This window comes from Orcinus orca, chromosome 2 (assembly GCF_937001465.1).
Source record: "Orcinus orca chromosome 2, mOrcOrc1.1, whole genome shotgun sequence".
Lineage (NCBI taxonomy): Eukaryota > Metazoa > Chordata > Mammalia > Artiodactyla > Delphinidae > Orcinus > Orcinus orca.
Window position 1 is genome coordinate 187,824,899 of NC_064560.1, and position 19,329 is coordinate 187,844,227.

General features: G+C 43.7%; 1 protein-coding gene across 4 annotated transcripts in view; it reads left to right on the plus strand.

The window, feature by feature from the left end:
* Positions 1-19,329, plus strand: part of TDP1 (tyrosyl-DNA phosphodiesterase 1) — a 71,480-nt gene that overhangs the window by 1,263 nt on the left and 50,888 nt on the right. For 3 of the 4 annotated variants that reach the window (XR_007475406.1, XM_049705631.1, XM_004262329.4), the window contains exons 3-7: positions 2,874-2,917; positions 4,100-4,155; positions 6,888-6,984; positions 12,039-12,073; positions 16,948-17,040. Coding sequence is in view for 3 of the 4 variants with exons in the window: in XM_049705631.1 (XP_049561588.1) it covers positions 2,874-2,917; positions 4,100-4,155; positions 6,888-6,984; positions 12,039-12,073; positions 16,948-17,040 (325 nt within the window). In the remaining variant the exon portion in view is untranslated. Of the gene's footprint in view, positions 1-2,873; positions 2,918-4,099; positions 4,156-6,887; positions 6,985-12,038; positions 12,074-16,947; positions 17,045-19,329 lie in introns of all 4 variants that reach the window. The other variant, XM_049705632.1, reaches the window with a different exon arrangement.

Here is a 19,329-nt window from a genome sequence, read left to right on the forward strand (position 1 = left end):
ATCAAGTTTGAGAACCGTTGCTTGAAAGCCTGGTTTTGGTTCCTGGCGCAGAAGCAAAACAAGAAGTGCCCTGATTTTTGGTTGCTGTGGTTAGTCCCCAGGGAGTATCTGTGTGATATTGTGATGTATACAGATATTTGGTCTTCACTCCGGTTATAGTTGGGGTTTGGTTTTGGTTTTTGTCCCAGGTTCCTGAAATAGCTCCAAGGTGATGAAGGGTGAAAGGAGCATCTTTTGTTATTCCTAACAAGCCCCTTTCAGCCACACCGGAGTGGAGTGTATGTTAATGCGATGACTTTCGGAAAGCCCCTAGGAAGGGGGGTGCTGGTTGCCTGGGGAACCAGCCTGGTGATTAAAGCTGGAACTTTCAGCCCTAACCTCCACCTCCGGGGAGGGCAGAGGGGCTGGAGATCGAGTTCACCGCTAAGGGCCACTGATTTAGTCAGTCTTGCCTGTGTAATGAAGCCTCTGTAAAAGACCCCTCACTGCAAGGGTTCACAGAGCCTCCAGGTTGGTGCCGACGAGGAGGTGCTGGGCCGTGGCGCACCTGCAGAGGGCATGGCCGCGCCCCGTCCCCCATACCTCGCCCTGTGCATCTCTTCATCTGGCTGTTCCTGAGTTGTGTCCTTTTATAATAAGCTGGTAATCTAGCGAGGAAAGTGCTTTTCTGAGTTCTGTGAGGCCTTGCAGCAAATTATCGAGCCCGCGGAGGGGATGGTGGCAACCCCCAATTTATAGCCGGTCGGTCAGAAGCACAGGTGGTCCGGGCTTGTGACTGGCATCTGAGATGGGGGCAGTCCTGTGGGGTCTGATGCCACCTCCGGGTGGATGGTGTCAGAATTGAATTCAGTTGTAGGACGCGCAGCTGGTGTCCGTGGAGGATTGGTCTGTGTGGGAACCCCCCCTCCCTTCTGCTACACTTGGTGTCAAAAGCTTTGCGTGCAGAGAGGAAACAAGGGTTTCCTTTGAGAGAACGGCAGGGCCCCTAGAATCCCAGACACAGGGCCTCACCACCTGCTTGCTGTGTTGGTAATTAACAAAGGACCTAACACTCTTCACAATTTCAGTTCACTCACCTTTAAACTGGGGATTCAGAAAAAAGGGAGATAACACATGAAGTGCCCGGCACAGTATATTCACGTGGCAGATAAACAAAAGAAACGTTGTCACCCGTATTTCACATTGCCTTTCTTGCCCACATTCAAGAATAGATTGTGTTCACTGTTAATAGTGTTTTAATTATATACCCAATGTATAATTACATCTTATGTGATGTATAAATGTTGGTATATTTAATTCCATACTATAAAGAGTTTGGTTCTACAAGGTGTTTATTTTTCCTTTTTGCAAATGTCTAGGTGCTTTGCAGAAATATATAAGATAGATCTCAGTGTTTCATTTTATTTGAGAGAGATTGAAACAGGAAATAGAGAACTATGCAAGGTTTTGCTGTATACAATAAAGAGATAAAGACTGGCTATTAGCACCAAGATATGGAAGAAGGAGAGGTAACATGATAGGAGCTTTTGTATAGATTATCTCCTTTAATCCTCGAAACAACCTTATGAGTAGATGTTACAGTTGTCCTCCTCGGATAGGTGACCGATCTGCAGAGAAGTTAAATAACCTGCCCAAGGTCATAGAGCTGGCAGATGGCAGAACTGGGATTTGAATCCAGGCATTCCAGCATCACAGTGCGTGCTCTTAAGCGTTTGGTGTACCACTCCAGCAAAGGCCATAATTGTAGGTTGTTTAGAAGATCTCATGGAGGAAGAGGGACCTCAGATGGGCCTTGAAAAATGGGTAAAATTTAGAAAGGTAGAAAGAGGAGTGGCAGTGGGGGCAAAATGGGGGCCCCACGTTGCAGTTTCTCTCTTGATTATGCAACTCTCCCTTTAAGGTAGGAGCTTCCTTAGAGGACTTTTTCGTTCTTTTAAAATCTTTGTGCCCTGGCATTTATCTCCATGTCTGGAGGCACTCAATAAATATGGGTCAAATAAGTGAACGAGCCCAGTCTGAACCCTCAGGGTTGGATTGGTGGTTAGAGCGGAAGCGCTGGAGCCAGACTGTCTGTGTTCAAGTCCCGACCCTGCCTGACCCCAGCTGTGTGGCCACGGGAGGCCCCCTAAGGAGAGACTCTCTATCTACAACATGGGAACGACAGACCCCCACGGACAGAAAATGGCTGCGAGGAGTGAGAGTTAACACGTGGAAAATACCAGGAACAGGACCTGGCACCCGATGGGTCCTGTCCAAGTGAGGCTGTTATAATCGGTGGTGGCGATGAGGGTTGTGTGCTTCCTCTCAGGGTGTAGACATGGCTTTCTGTTTTCTCTGAAGTAAAGGCTGAGTGGGTGCAAGGTGGGCCCTCCTTAGAGATGACCTGGGTGCTAGAGCTTGGAGCTGCGGGGGCCTCTGTCCTCCCTCCACGGGAAGCAAGAGCCCTCAGGCTCCAGAGAGCTGTCTTGCTAGTCCCAGACTGGGGAGGTTTCCTGGCGAGAGACTTCAGTAAGTATTTGAAGGAGGTAAAAAATTAAGAGATCTGGAAAGAGGAAGGACACTCATCGTTATTGTCCTTATTGGTAGTTTGTAAAATTGCCCAGTCATCCAGTACTAAAGTTGTAGATCTTGATTTTCCATTATGTGTGGTTAAATAATACTGATACATAATAAATATTATTAAATAGCCCAGGGAAATTTTCTCTTGAATTTTATGGAACATTACAGTCTAGTCTTGTAATACCTTTTCAGCGCATCATTTTCTAAGCCAAATTCTCGTCGGTGACTATTTAATAAGTCAGTTGTGATTATTATTACTAGGTAGTCTTTATATCAAAAATATGAAATTAGATATAAATGTTTTGTCTCCCCAGATATTTTATCTCCTCTATTTGGGACACTTGTTTCTTCAGCTCAGGTGAGTTTACAGTTTTTTCTTTGGACAGAAGGGGCAAATAACTCTGTAAGAGAGTGAGCAGCGGGACCTGTGGGCCGGTCCTGTGCAGGGTCCCTGAGATGGCACTTACCTGGAGGCTGGCGCCAAACGCCGCGGTTGTGGGATCCATCAGCCTGGAACGTGGATGCACGATCCCTGGGGCTTCTGACTCTCGATTGGGCCATAAGGACTGGCCAGGAAGTCACTCTGGAAATCCCAACCTGAGGGACTTCTCTCTGGGACACCAATAATCTCACAGGACTCTGGTGCAACTCCCTGGGAGTGTGGGTAGAGAGGTGGAGGCCATGTCAAGTTTGATTTGATTTAGAGAAGTAAATGAGAAATTTCCTACACCCTCCAAAGAGAAGTGAGCAGAAGTTATGGATGTGGGTACGTCTGCATGTTTGATTGACGTGTTTGATTGGCAGCTCTCCTGCCTGACAGAGCTGGTCCCTTTGCGTTGATAAATCACCTTCACGTGCCAGGCTCTCCAGCAAATAGAACAAGGTCTTGTGCCTAAAGAAGGCAAAGCTTTCTCTGTGCTCCATGTTCTGCTTGGCGATGGGAATCCTGGTCTCCAGATGGAACGTGGGGTGAATTTGTGTGTGTTCTCCTGGCTAGATTGAGTCGGTATGTCCAGGAGGAGGTCCAGGGATTACCCAGGCCTGGGGAAGACCCCCGTGGGTAAGTCTAGTCCAGAACCTGTAATCAAGATGTAATTGTCATAAGCCTAGTGAACGTCCAGTCGCAGATGCCTGTTTACAAAGCTAGCTCATAAGTTAGGCTGAAAGGAAATGTTCTTTTCCGAAAGTGCTTTTTATAGTCATCTAGGGGAAAAGGGATAAATTTATAAGCCCCATTAATCAGAGGACTCTTAGAAATATTGTAAAAAGACTCAGTTTACAAATACAAATGCTGCCAAAGCATGCAGAGGTAATTTTCTGTTTTCTCAGGCGCTCCTGCACTAATTCAGAACCTTTGAATGGTGTATTCCCTTCAAGATGTATTTTAGCTTTGTTTATGAGTATTGTAGCAAATTGTCCATGTTTATACATAATATATGTGGTTCATCATTAGAGTTTCTTTGAATTCAATAACCAAACACTTCTCCTTATAGACTGCTTTTCTGAATTGCCCGTGACTTCTTTTCTTCCCCCCATCCAGTTTAACTACTGCTTTGATGTGGACTGGCTCATAAAACAGTATCCACCAGAGTTCAGGTGAGTTCCACAGAGTGACGGATGACGTCATAACTGTAATGCAGCCTTAAAACACAAGATTTGTGTTTCTCAGGCAGCTGCCGTGCATCTTCTTTGAATATTTCTTTTGGAACTATTGAAATCATAAAAACGTTAAGTTATACTGGGAAAACAGCATTTTTTGATATATTCTAACTAATCACAAGCCTTCCTAATACAGATTTTAGCATGTCCTTCTGTTCTGTCCAGAAGTAGATTAGGACAAATTTCAGCCCAAATAAAAGAATTTTAGGTCCAATGTTAATATGAAGGAAAAGGTCACTGCCACCTGCGTTCTCGACCTACAAGCATGCCATGCTTCACTGGGCACATCAGTGCTGTTCTTTTTTTGAGACTCTCTTGTCTCACAAGTGATTTTTCACGTAGCTTAGGAGTTAATGCAGGGGTCATAGGGCGTTCCCTTACCCAGATTATGGAAGTGATGGGTTTTCAGTCTGTCTGCCTCATGTTAGGCAGTGCAAACCAAATAAATATGGCATCCCATGGTGACATGCCATCTGTCCCATTTCTAACACATGGACGTGGCAGAATCCCATAAGAGCAGGTAAGGTGGAGGAATACACGTGCAGGAGAATGGTTGTCAGGATCCTCAAAGTCCATGGTGCATTTAGCCCGTCAGATTGTGGGAAGCTTCATTATTAATAATAGATAAAACGCTGGGAGTTCCCTGGCAGTCCAGTGGTTAGTACTCGGTGCTTTCATTGCTGTGGCCCAGGTTCATTCCCTGGTTGGGGAACTAAGATCCTGCAAGCCACGAGGCACAGCCAAAAATAATACTAATAGATAAAATACTGTTGAAATTTCCCAAGCAGCTTTGGCACTCAAGGGCTCATATTTGACCTGTAACACGTAAGATTAGTTTCAGCTGCATGTAACAGAAAAGTAGAAATAACAGTGGCTTAAACAGGAGAGAAAATAATTTCACCAACCTATTCAAAGTATTGGATGATGCCCACCCACATTAGGGAGGGCGATCTGCTTTGCTGAGCCACCGATTCAAATGGTCATCTCCTCCGCAAGCACCCTCACAGACACACCCAGAAATAATGTGTTTTGGGTTTTTATGGGTTTTTTTTTTGTGGTACGCGGGCCTCTCACTGTTGTGGCCTCTCCCGTTGCGGAGCACAGGCTCTGGACGCGCAGGCTCAGCGGCCATGGCTCACGGGCCCAGCCGCTCCACGGCATGTGGGATCTTCCCGGACCGCAGCACGAACCCGTGTCCCCTGCATCGGCAGGTGGACTCCCAACCACTGTGCCACCAGGGAAGCCCCAGAAATAATGTTTTATCTGGACACCCTTGGCCCAATCAAGTTGACACACAAAATTACCCATCCCACTGCCTTTTTGTGATAGTTTTTAGAACACCAGTAAATCTGAAGTAATTAATGAGGACTTCAGCTTCTGTCAATAATGTTTAATCTTTTATTTTTTAAAAAGACCTGATAATCTGATAACAGGAATCGTTTCTAGGTAACACATGCATGATTATCTCTTACATTATTCTCTGTACTGTGTTTCTAGTTGTAAAATAGAAAATTTTTTCCAAATAGAAACAAACCGGGAAGGTGTGTTTCTTAGTTTTATTTTACCTGACATATTAGAGTAAAGCTATCAGGTTTAGGGGTTAGGAATCAGTCCTGGATGTGCGTTTTCTGTCCTGTTTTTTTTTTTGTTTTGGTTTTTTTTTGCGGTACACGGGCCTCTCACTGTTGCGGCCTCTCCCGTTGCGGAGCACAGGCTCCGGATGCGCAGGCTCAGCGGCCATGGCTCACGGGCCCAGCCGCTCCGTGGCATGTGGGATCCTTCCGGACCGGGGCACGAACCCGTGTCCCCTGCATCGGCAGGTGGACTCTCAACCACTGCGCCACCAGGGAAGCCCCTTTCCTGTTTCTTTTTAGTTGAGTGTTGTCCCTTCACGTGTGGCAGAGAATCGTTCTGCATGTGGTTGATAATTGTGGAAGTTGTTCATCTTGCTTGATTGCTTGTTGGAGAAAAATCCAATTTTTGTTGTGTTGGGAGAGCTTATAAAGGTACATTGATTTCTAAGGCTTATCTCGCTTTGAATTAACCAGAGTAGATCATGGTTCCTTTAAAAGCCCTTTTAATCTATTCCTGCAGAATGTTTTTATATTGTCCTTTTGAATTTAAAAATAGGGCATTTTCAATGTGCATTGGGCTCTGTTGCATTGAAATATCACCACCTATTAGTGAAACTACATGCTGTGGGCCTGGGCCCCTTCACTTGTATTCTGGGCATCTGGTGCAGGACCTTGCTCACAGTAGGGGTTTAACATATGGCTAGTGAGGAAGTGGTCTATTGTTTGGGCCAAGAGAAGGGAAAGAAAAGAGCATCATACTAGACAACAATGATTGTATATCTTTTAGTCTATCTGAATTTAAATATATTAACACAGAGATGATGATGTGCCCTTTTGGACCAAAGAAGATAATTACTCGAGGACTTTCTTGAGTCACAATCCCTCCAGGTCACAGCAGAGCTTCAGGCTCAGGCCACAGGGCTCCATTATAAAGGTAACCAGTTACCGAAGGTTAGCCGGTCAATGTCCTGTGCTGGCCCCCTACTCAGTCACCACACAGGCCAGAAACAGATGTCGGTGGTCAACGACCCTTAACTGAGTGCCAGTTCAGCTTCATGAATGATGGATTTTAAATACTCCTGATCTCTTTTTCAGGAAGAAACCAATCCTGCTCGTGCATGGCGACAAACGCGAAGCAAAGGCTCACCTACATGCCCAGGCAAAGCCTTATGAAAACATTGCCCTCTGCCAGGTAAGGTACTCATTGCCCTTCGAGATCATGCTTAGTCTGAGAGTTGGAAGGAAATTGAGACCTTGAGTCTATCCACCCACCTAATGCAGGAATCCTGTCTCCAGCATCACCAACAGACATCTCTCCAGCCTTGGCTTAAACGCTTCCTGAGGTAGCTCATCCTATTTGTGGGTAGCCCTCATGGTTGAAAGATTTTCCTTTATGCTAACCTGATATCTCTGTAATTAGTCAGGGTTCTCCAGAGAAACAGAACCAATAAGGGTGTGTGTGTGTGTGTGTGTGTGTGTGTCTGTGTGTGTGTGTCTGTGTGTGTGTGTGTGTGTGTGTGTGTGTGTGTCTGTGTGTGTGTGTCTGTGTGTCTGTGTGTGTGTGTGTCTGTGTGTGTCTGTGTGTGTCTGTGTGTCTGTGTGTGTGTCTGTGTGTGTGTGTCTCTGTGTGTGTCTGTGTGTCTGTGTGTAGACAGAGATTTATTTTCAAAGAACTGGCTCACGTGATTGTGGAGGGTGGCAAGTCCAAAATCTGCAGGGCAGGCTGGAGACCCCAAGAAGCACTGATGTTGCATTTTGAGGCCAAAGACCGACTGGAGACTCATTCCCTCTTCCTACAGGGAATCAGTCTTTTTTTAATTTCCTTTCCACTTTTCAACAGACTGACCGAGGCTCACAAACATTCTGGAGGGTAATCTCCTTTACTCAAAGTCCACTGATTGAAACGTTAATCTCCTCAAAACATACCTTCACGGCAACATCTGACCAAATATCTGGGTGCTGTGGCCTAGCCAGGTTGACACACACCATCTTCTTCCTCTGCCTTCTACGTTGGTCCTAATTTTCCCGCTCTGGAGCCACATAGACTAAATCTCCTTGCACATGTCAGTGATTCTCGTATCTGAAGTCATCTATTTTGTCCCCCTAGTTTTCTCGTTCAGGTTCAAGCGTTCACTTTCTTCAGTTGTACCGGGTATATCAAGGGTTCCCTGTCTTTCCCCAACCTGCCAGCCCTCTGGTTGTATCTATTTTGTCCATGTCCCTGTGGAAACGGAGGTTTCAGCATTATTGAGCAGGTTTTTTGGATTCAATTCAATGGCAGTTTCTTTCTCTGAAGGCAGCTTAAAACTGGTAGTTTTTATTGTGACATTAGCTGCCATTGACATTTCACCCATAGCCCTTCCCAAGAATCACTCAATACTGGAGAGACCCATAGATCGATCAGAAGCAGACCTGTTAGAAAACTACCTTGCGAGTTGTATGCTGCCTGTGATCCTAGTCCGATGAGGGGCGTTAAGTGGTCTCAGAACAGGCTTGGTTTGCTGGGACCAAAGCAGAGAAGGGGCGAGAAGGCTGTTTCTTTATATATTCCCATAATTTTGTCCTGATACTTTCCAGTCAGTTCATGGAAATACAGTGTGACCAGTGAGTCTTGGAGTTTCCTTAGGACTCCTTGTTTTAGCCTCCACGTCTGAAAGGATCTTTTTATGTGTGACATTTTGTGTAAGAAGCAGGCACACTGGGCGGGGAGGGGAGGCAAGGGGGTAGCATGGAATTCAGAAAATGTTAACATTTATCATTTCCTTCCTGTGGTGGTTCTGAAGTGGCTGGTGTAATATTCACCTTTTCCTGTTTGAGCAAGTTGGTCAGTCCATTCATGAGCAGCTTGATGAATGAGTCTTTCATGGCCCTTTTCTCTCCTGGCCAATAGCTTAGTGAAATTGGCTCAGGATTTCTGCTCTTGGAGTACAGAGGCAAGAGTGAATTACATAGAACCTAATTATTTTTCTTTTCCATTTTCCTTCTAACGTCCTTTTTCCTCCATCCATACAAGGTAAAAGAATTCCAACTCACGTTTTATCACTTCTTCTAGCTATAGAATATTATCTATGTGTGTATGTGTATTTTTTTAAAGATTAAAACAGTGAGAAATCTCAACCTGCTCAATTTTAAACCTGTCTCACAACATTTTTCCTGTGATGTAACTCACTGTACTTTATGTAGAGTTTTAAATTATTCCATCTCTTTATCCATCCTGTTTGCAGCTTACCTTCTACACAAGATATGCCTTTGCTTAGCAGTTGCCTAAAATCCCCTTGTTTTGCATTTGTTTCCAAAAACAGAAGAGGTTAAACTGCAGTAGGATAGTACTTATCAGACTAATAGTGGGCAGAAAATAAAATAACACGGGAATCCTGAAAAACAGAGATAAAATCAATGGAAATACAAAGTGTTTTTCAAATGTACTGAAAAGTTTAGGTGGCATGCCTAGTGGCGTGCTTCATGCCAGCCACTAGAGGGTGTAACGAGCCCTGTCTTCCAAACCTTGTGTGCAGAGCCTCCGTAAGCTCCCAGCTCTAGTCTGAGGGACATGGTGATTGCCCCATCCTGACTTATTGAAATACCTTTATATCTTGTCTATAAAATGAATTTTTGAATTTTTTTTAGCAACGTAGTGTCATTTGACTAAGCTGGGTCACGTTAAGTCAAAGAATAAGTGGATGCTGACACTTTTCCCATTTTGCACACCTGGTGGTCCAGGTTCAGACTTCCTGGGTTCTGTCCCAGCTCTCTGCCCGCTAGCTGTGTCATTCTGGGCCCATCACTTAACCACTTAAAGCCTCATTTCTTCATCTTTAAAATGAATTACTAATACTGTATCTCATAGGGTTATTGGGCAAAGAATTTGATGCATTTGCCAAAAAGAAGCACCCGTTAAATATTATCTGTTGAAATTATTATCATCCTTGCTTTTGTGCTTAGACTTGCCCAAAAGCCCACAACAAATCACAAAACTAAACTCAGAAGCCAAGTATTTTGACCATTGCTTTTCCTGAGCTAAATATCAATTTACAGAGTGGCGGCCTTTGTTCTAATTTTGTAATTTAAAGACGTGAAATACTGGGATTAGCATATACACACTACTATATATAAAATAGATAACCAACAAGGAGCTACTGTATGGCACAGGGAACTATACTCAGTATTTTGTAGTAACCTATAAGGGAAAAGAATCTGAAAAAGAATAGAGATATATACGTATCAATATAACTGAATCACTTTGCTGTACACCTGAAACTAACACAACATTGTGTTAATTTTTTTTTAAAAGAAAGACATGAAATGTACTTTCCTGCTCACTCTTCTGTGGCCAGTCCACACAAACGTGTGCCAGTCTGTGAGCAGCCCAAACACTGAGTTTACAAGAGTAGTGAACCTGGCCATCTGTCCGTGAACATCCCCAAGACGGGCTATGTCATTCTCACCTGTGTATTCCAGTTGCCCATCGCTGCCCCCAGCAGACAGGCCCACCTGTGGAGAGTGGACAGGGGGACGCTTTGATTTTAATAGCACTTGCTTCCATTTGTAGAGTGCTTACCCCGTGCAGCTCCTTTTCCTAAGCGTTTTATGTGTACTTCTCTCATTTATTCCTAACAACTCCCTGAATCTCCTAACAGTACCCTCATTTCAAAGAGTAGAAAGATGAGGCATAGAGATTCAAGTATTTTCCGAGGCATAGAGATTCAAGTATTTTCCAAAGTCCTACATAGTTGTGAAGACAGGATTTGTGTCCATACACAGAATTCCTAGCTGGTAAACTATTCTTGACATCTCTATTTATTTTAACTTTTTCATCTTGAGGCCTAACCAAGGTCTTGCTATACCGGATTTTAGATAAAATGTTTTATTTCCCCACCTACCCCCCCCCATTTGTTTGTAAAGATATCATTTTAAAACATGAAAAATGGATTTAATATATTTATTTTCAGCATCTTCTGTGTTATAAATGTAAGAAAACTTTTAATATCATAATGTCTCAATACTGCCACCACTTTCAATGTTTCTTTTAAGTATGCTTTGAAAACTTTGTGTGTGTATTTCTGTATAAGCCAAATATCTAATTTTAAAACGTTGCATAGAGTCTCATTTGTTTTTACTAGTTTTCTGGCTTCTAAGGAAATTAGGCTTCTCACTTCTAATTAGTGTAATTAAAAATGCAATATGTGTTGAATCATTCTGGGTAATGAAAAAGAAGTTTTTTAAAAAATGAACCTCACTGGATGCTATTCTAAAAGCTGTTTTGAATCTACAAACAATAAATGCTGGAGAGGGTGTAGAGGAAAGGGAACCCTCATACACTGTTGGTGGGAATGTAAATTGATACAGCCACTATGGAGAACAGTATGGAGGTTCCTTAAAAAACTAAAAATAGAACTACCATACGACCCAGCAATCCAACTACTGGGCATATACCCTGAGAAAACCATAATTCAAAAAGAGTCATGTACCAAAATGTTCATTGCTGCTCTATTTACAATAGCCAGGACACGGAAGCAACCTAAGTGTCCATCGACAGATGAATGGATAAAGAAGATGTGGCACATATATACAATGGAATATTACTCAGCCCTAAAAAGAAACAAAACTGAGTTATTTGTAGTGAGGTGGATGTACCCAGAGTCTGTTATACAGAGTGAAGTAAGTCAGAAAGAGAAAAACAAATCCATATGCTAACACATATATATGGAATCTAAAAAAAAAAAAGTCATGAAGAACCTAGAGGCAAGATGGGAATAAAGACGCAGACCTACTAGAGAATGGACTTGAAGACACAGGGAGGGGGAAGGGTAAGCTGGGACAAAGTGAGAGAGTGGCATGGACATATATACACTACCAAATGTAAAGTAGATAGCTAGTGGGAAGCAGCTGCATAGCACAGGGAGATCAGCTCAGTGGTTTGTGACCAGCTAGAAGGGTGGGATAGGGAGGGAGGGAGACACAAGAGGGAAGAGATATGGGGATATATGTATATGTATAACTGATTCACTTTGTTATAAAGCAGAAACTAACACACCACTGTAAAGCAATTATACTCCAATAAAAATGTTAAAAAAAGATTAAAAAATAAAAGCTGCTTTGGCGATCAAGGGCTTGTCCACTAGAGGGCAGTAACAACTTTAAAAACAAAAAAAAGTTGACCTGAATCTTTTCTAATTTAATTTTCAATAGATAGGGATATTATTGAGTTTTTAAAAAACAAGTAACTTGACCTCTTTTTTATCCTAGGCAAAGTTGGATATTGCATTTGGAACACACCACACGTAAGCAATTTTTATGAAATGGGGAGGGGAGGATATGAGTTTAATAGATCAGAGGATGCTCTTCAGAAATCGCCCTTAGAGGGACTCACATGTGATGATTTTGCTGGGGGAAAAGCTATCACTTAGGAAGCAGAGGAAAAGGAGTTGTTTCTGAACAGCCTTAAGACCAAGTACCAGGATTCTGGCTCTGGACATGAAAGTCTGAATCTGTGATGTGGTTTCTGCTTTCTCTTGAGGGCGTTCATTATAGCCAACTGAGGGGGATAGATTGTGGTCCGCGGTTACGCATGACTGTACGTGCGGTAGTCACATGCCTATGGATTCCACCACTTTAAAGAGGGTCTTGTGAATTTCATAAGATTCTGAGTTGCATCAAATAGAATATTGTTGGGTCAACTGTGCTGTGATTGAAAGAAAAACTGTTTTACAAGAAATTGTCATCTTGAGAGGCTGGTACCTGTCCCTGCTTCAAGACATCTCAGAAAATTCTCTTAGGATAATTTCTGAGACATTGCAAACAACAGACAGCAGAAACTTTTCTCTTACTTCCTACTTGATACATATCAGCTTGACTCCCGTTTTATTTGAGTCTTACTGTTTAATAGAGCCGTTTTACATAATTGTTCTCTAGCTGAGAAAAGAATAAGACATGGTTGCCTCGATTTCAGTATTTTTGTAAATCATATTTCTCTAGAAATATGTCACACTCAAAAGAGTGACAAAGGGCTTCCCTGGTGGCGCAGTGGTTGAGAGTCCGCCTGCCGATGCAGGGGACACGGGTTCGTGCCCCGGTCGGGGAAGATCCCACATGCCGCGGAGCGGCTGGGCCCGTGAGCCATGGCCGCTGAATCTGCGTGTCTGGAGCCTGTGCTCCGCAACGGGAGAGGCCACAGCAGTGAGAGGCCCGCCGTACGGCAAAAAAAAAAAAAAGAGTGATAAAGCCTTATCTTTCTTCTAGACCAGCAGTGGAAACAGGTAGCCTCCTGCTTCAGGCATGTCCCTTTGGGTATCTGTCCCTAAGGCAACAAGGAATCTCATGGGAGGAAGTGTTTGCCCCGAGTCTTTCAGTGACCACTGTTTTCCTGCTACTACGCCAAAAACGAGGGCATATGTTCATCATTCCCTTTGTAAGCTTAAAGCTATATTTTGCCAGTCTGTCTCCAGAAAGGAACCAGAGCAGAAAGCACTGAGCCACTTTGTGAAAGGATACCTATCAAGCATACATTATCTGGTCTTAGGTGCTCTTGTGTAAATGTTGCTGCGTTTACCAACCACCCCTAATTGGTAACTTTAGTGTAATGGAGGGTTGTTGAGAGTGACCTCAAGCACCTACCTAGCTGGAGTATCAGGCACAGAGCTCACAGAATGCTAATTTCAGCAAAGGATACAAAATAGCACTGAATAGGCTGAGTCAGAATCTTAGGCTCCTATAGCTGCACCACAGTGGGAGACGCTGATGGGCGGCAGTAGTAGTAGTCAGCCGTCCTGGGAGAGATTCTGCCAGTAAAGCGTCCTTGTCCCCCGCCCTTAGCTGGAACCCTAGCCTAAATACCTTACTGATTCCAGAATACATTCAGCAAGCCCTGTTTTGGATCCTGGGCATGATTTGCTAGACCTGCAGTGCGGGGTTCCTGTGCAGGGCACATGTTCTGTGCCTGCAGCCAGCGTTTCTTGGGCACTTTCACACTGCACTTAATATGCTAGCGAGTCATAGGAGAGCCTGGGTCAGGGGAGGGACTGAGTGCTGGGCTGGCCCAGATCTGACACAGTGGCATTTGAGGGGGATGGAGCTATCCGTTTTTTTTTTTTTTTTTAATGCTATTCCAAAAATTACTTGGTCCTTTGTCTTCATTTTATAGACTAGAGGCCCCAAATAGGTAGGCAGCTTTCCTCCAGCCAGTGTTGGGAGACAGGACTAGAACTGTTTATTTTTGCTTAAGTTCTTAATTTACTTTTGTTGTTTCCTCACTGCTCAAATTAAACCTGTTTCCTTTGGCGCGCGCGCGCACTTTGCAAGCCCATTCTTCCTTCGCCTCCAGCACATGCATTTTGCAGGTTAAACCCAGCAGAGTTCCTCATTCAGAGTTGAAAGTGCCTAGGGAAGTACTGATAGACCCTTTCCCCACTCTGTAGTATGTGTGTAGTTTACATTTTGTTAAAATGCCAGTATTTTGTAGGAGATTGAACTCATGCCTTGAAATTACTTTCAGTTGTTCATTTTAAAATATTTTAAGAGTTATTCATTAAATATCTATTATATTCTTGAAGCACAGCTCAAGGGAATGTAAAGTGTTTTAAGATATAGTGGCTTTTGTCCTTCCAGCTTTTAGTCTTTGGGTGAGAGAGGCAAGACAAACACATGAGCTAGGAAAGAAGGAAAGCCTTCCAGCTCCTGGTGACAGGTGTGAACACGTCCCCCGCCTCCCCCAACAGAGTGGAGCTGCCACAGTAACTCTGAAGGAGTCTCCGGGGTCACACTTGCGTCAGCTGGCGGGTGCTGACCACGTACTACTTGCGGCCCCAGGAGCTCATGGTCCTCTTAGAGACAGTGAACGTGCTCCATCCCTGCTTCCAGGATGCTGTGCAGTCCCGGGGCTTATCTCATAGTGCTTTAGAATGCTGAAGCTCTTTGGTGGCCTCCAGAGCCGGAAGCAAAGGCACCTCCCACGGCCCTGAGAATCCACAGGGGGAGGGAAGCGTCAGATCTGGCTGTGCAGCCTGGAGCAGACTGCAGGATGAGTCTCTCTCCTCTTCGGGCTGTAGCAGGGCTCCCCTCCGTGTGACCCACTCCTGCCCCAGTAGCATGAAGTAGCTGCGGCCCTGTCCAGCCCAAGGGAAGCCGTGCACAGCGAGAGGAGGATCCAACACGTGTGATCCAAATAAGCGCTGCTTCCGGTTCACGTGGGGAGCTGGGTAGTCCCCATGAGCTCTCCTAGCCACGGATTCTGCAGTTGTAAAATGGGAATGATAGCGCCTCCTCTGGATTGGGTGGCATTTAGTGTGCTAGCATTCTGTGTGGCAGTGCCTGGTACATAAATGCTCCGCGGACATTAGCTTGCCTCCCCCTGTGCAGGGACAGCTTCAAATAGGGGAAATGTCCCTTCTGCCACCCCCATAGCTTAACAGATAATATGCAGGTCAGTATTCTTCAGGGAAGACCTCATTTCTTTATGTTTGATCCATTTTTAACTCTGACCTTATTGGGACATGCCATTTTGTCTATGAAAAGATTAATATGACTCCCCTTAGATTAGTTCTCAATGCTATTTGATAGGATTCACTGACATCAGTGCATGATTTTCCTGTTAATTGATACCTTAACGAATGGAAATATTTGTCAAAGTTAAATAGTGAATTCGTAACTGGCTTATTCTTAATTACAGTCAGCTACTAATGTGGCAACTGTGTATGTAAATTTGCCCAGATTTCAGGGAGCACATCTCATACATGGAGAGAAGATTGGCTCAACAGCTGTCATTTCTCCAGCTTTGCATTAATTTACCATTTGCCAGCTTGGGTTAAATTCTCGTTCTGGCAAGAGCTAAATCTCATTCTCTGTATAGTCTTTTCTGTACTTTTTAATGCTAATAACCCCATTCGGTTGAGATAGTATTTGGGATGTTGTTTATTTGAGAGAACCAGTGGTTCATTTTTTTCCCACGTGTAAACTGACTTCCATCAGTAAATGTTAAGTAGCATTTTGGCCTCCATAGAAATAAGGTAGAGTTACTGCCTTGAGTGAATCTCTAGTTGGGGGAGAGAGAATTTAGGTTCCTGAAATAATTAGAAAACCATCGGGAGGCCAAGAACCATCCGAAAGTAGATGGCAAAGTAAAGCAAGGCATGGAAGCAGTAGAGGGAATGTACACCTGGAGTGTTTTACATTTAACAAAACATGTACTGCGTTTCATTCTCACATCAGACCTATGAAGTGAATACGGGGTTGATCCTTTATGCCACAAGTGAGAAGCCGAGGCTCAGGGGACATGGAACGACTCAGAGATATTAAATGACTTATGTAGGGTCCTATGGCTTCTAACTGATGAACACTGGTACTTAGGTCTTCCAGCTTCGGATGGAAAGCTCTTATCTGTCCTGTTCCCTCCCTCTCACTGGAATTAAACTAAGAGAAATAATCTGATGACTGGGGAAGCCCCATGGGAAAGAAGGGAATCTCTAGGGCTGATTTGAGTAAAGGGAGAAAAAAAGGGAAGACTTACCTCAAGCTCAGGTACACGCTGGTGACAAGTCTGGCGTCTATAGAGTATGAAGAAAGATCAGTCTCTTGAAAGGGAAGCATCTTTCAAACTTAAACTGCAACCCACAGTAGGAAATGCGTTTGTCATTTCAGTCTGCTGCACGTGTCTGTACTGATAAGTGCTGAAACCGGAGTTTCACGAACCAGCACTTAAATATATGCAATATACTCTTGAGTTTCTAATTTATTCTGTTGCAGTTTTTTTTTAATGCGAGGTAGGCACAGCGTAGCAAGAGGTTGTGACCATACTCTGAAAACACTGGGCAAGAAGATTCCTGTTGTCCCTGATAGTAATGGGTGATGCTGAATAGATATTAAGGAGCCAGACTACAGTGTGGGGAGGGGTTTAAAGTGCCAGGGCTGGCCACGTGGACGGGATGGAGCAAAAGTTCATTTACCACCAAATACTCAGCATTTTGGAAGGTGGTTTTCCACTTGTCACTTAAGCAGATAACATCATTGATAACAATGATGTATGGAAGAAAAGAAGACTAAATGTTCAAAGTTGGGATAATGTAATAAGAGTTTAAAGAATTCCTTTAGCTATTGCATTTGCGTTAGAAAGGTATTATGAGAGTACTGTTAATGCTTTTTGGACCTTTTTCTGTTTTTAAAGGAAAATGATGCTACTGCTCTACGAAGAGGGCCTCCGGGTTGTCATACACACCTCCAACCTCATCCACGCCGACTGGCACCAGAAAACACAAGGGTTTGTAGGTTCCGTTCATTTCTTGGTAGTCACTGTGTGTGCTGAGAAAGGTCAAAAGCAAGAACATTCGATTTATTCTTTTTCTCCTGTTTTTTTAATTGTGAAAAAACCCAGAATTATGGCATAGAAAAGAGACACATGCAAAAAAAAGTGATAGTATTCTTTTACTACCTCCCCCCACTTCCTCTCTTGGGGTGGCCGGTGCTAACCGTTCAACACATAATCATAATCATAACACATAATCCATAACTGCCTTTATTATACCTGTAAACATACATATTTATACACCGTAGTTTTTTTCTAGTTTTTGCAAAATGGCATCATACATACACTCTCCAGCCAAGTAGATCCAAGTAGATCCTGCCTCTTTCCTGAGGCAGGAAAGAGGATGAAAAATGAAAGGCCTGAACCTATTATTTTTCCATTAAGACCCTCCTGATAACTTTCTTGGTCCTCACTTATTCCTGCATCCACTTGTACTTGCCACTTCCCAACAGGTATCAAAAGAAAACTTGGGGGTTGATTGTACACTAAAAATATCCCCTCACCCCCAGTCAGTTTAGTTTCCCATAAAACAAATCTAAACGGCTTTTTAGAGCCTGTAACATGGTTGTGAATCTCCAAAAGAATTGAACATGAAGGTTTTTCATGGCTCTATTTTATTTTATTTTTTTAATTACTAACCCTTTGTCCTTGGTGCATATATGCCAGATCTAGGTTTTGATCTCCTAAGAGAAGTTTAGGTTTATTTTTAGGGATTTTAGGGACTTGTTCAAATCGTTTCACCCTTTGTTCTCCTTCCCGATAAGGCTTCATTATGACCAGCCTTAATTTCGCTTTCTTTCACTTAAGCTAGTCTGCACGTCTCTGCTTTCCTGTGTTAGAAGGAACTCACCCTTTCAAGGTTCGAGTATCTTCCCCTGCATCTTCCTCCTCATTCCCTCGCTCATACCATTGCCCAGCCTGGGCTAGAGCCCTATTCTGGGGCTCTGACTGAGCCCAAGTTAGACCTTCAGTTGAGCTGAGACAGAGAGCCTCCCAGCCCCCATCCTCTGGGCCTGCTGGACCTGAGTGGGCCGGGCAGCATCACAGCTGCCTCTTCCCTCACATAGCCTTTCCCTGAGCCAGGTGTGTGTCGTCCTCTCTTCACTCCCCTTCCCCACCATAGAAGGTGGCTTGATCCCCTGTCCCCACTGCCTGATGGCTTTCCTACAAACATGTTCTAGTTTCCAAGTGTCCCCACTTAAGATATGCTTCTCAGAATGCAGCGTTGTTCTGACGGGTTCAGGGTCTCGGGGATGGACTGTCTCTAAGAGCCTCAGCCGTGGTGCTTTTTTTTTTTTAACATCTTTATTGGAGTATAATTGCTTTACAATGGTGTGTTAGTTTCTGCTTTATAACAAAGTGAATCAGTTATACATATGTCCCCATATCTCTTCCCTCTTGCATCTCCCTCCCTCCCACCCTCCCTATCCCACCCCTCCAGGTGGTCACAAACCACTGAGCTGATCTCCCTGTGCTATGCGGCTGCTTCCCACTAGCTATCTATTTTACGTTTGGTAGTGTATATATGTCCATGCCACTCTCTCACTTTGTCACAGCTTACCCTTTCCCCTCCCCATATCCTCAAGTACATTCTCTAGTAGGTCTGTGTGTTTATTTCCGTCTTACCCCTAGGTTCTTCATGACCTTTTTTTTCTTAGATTCCATATATATGTGTTAGCATACGGTATTTGTTTTTCTCTTTCTGACTTACTTCACTCTGTATGACAGACTCTCGGTCCATCCACCTCACTACAAATAACTCAATTTAGTTTCTTTTTATGGCTGAGTAATATTCCATTGTATATATGTGCCACATCTTCTTTATCCGTATAAGACACTGATGAAAGAAATTAAAGATGATACAAATAGATTGAGAGATATACCATGTTCTTGGATTGGAAGAATCAACATTGTGAAAATGACTCTACTACCCAAAGCAATCTACAGATTCAGTGCAATCCCTATCAAACTACCACTGACATTTTTCAGAGAACTAGAACAAAAAATTTCACAATTTGTATGGAAACACAAAAGACCCCGAATAGCCAAAGCAATCTTGAGAACAAAAAATGGAACTGGAGGAATCAGGCTCCCTGACTTCAGACTATACTACAAAGCTACAGCAATCAAGATGGTATGGTACTGGCACAAAAACAGAAATATAGATCAGGGGAACAGGTTAGAAAGCCCAGAGATAAACCCACGCATATACGGTCACCTTATCTTTGATAAAGGAGGCAAGAA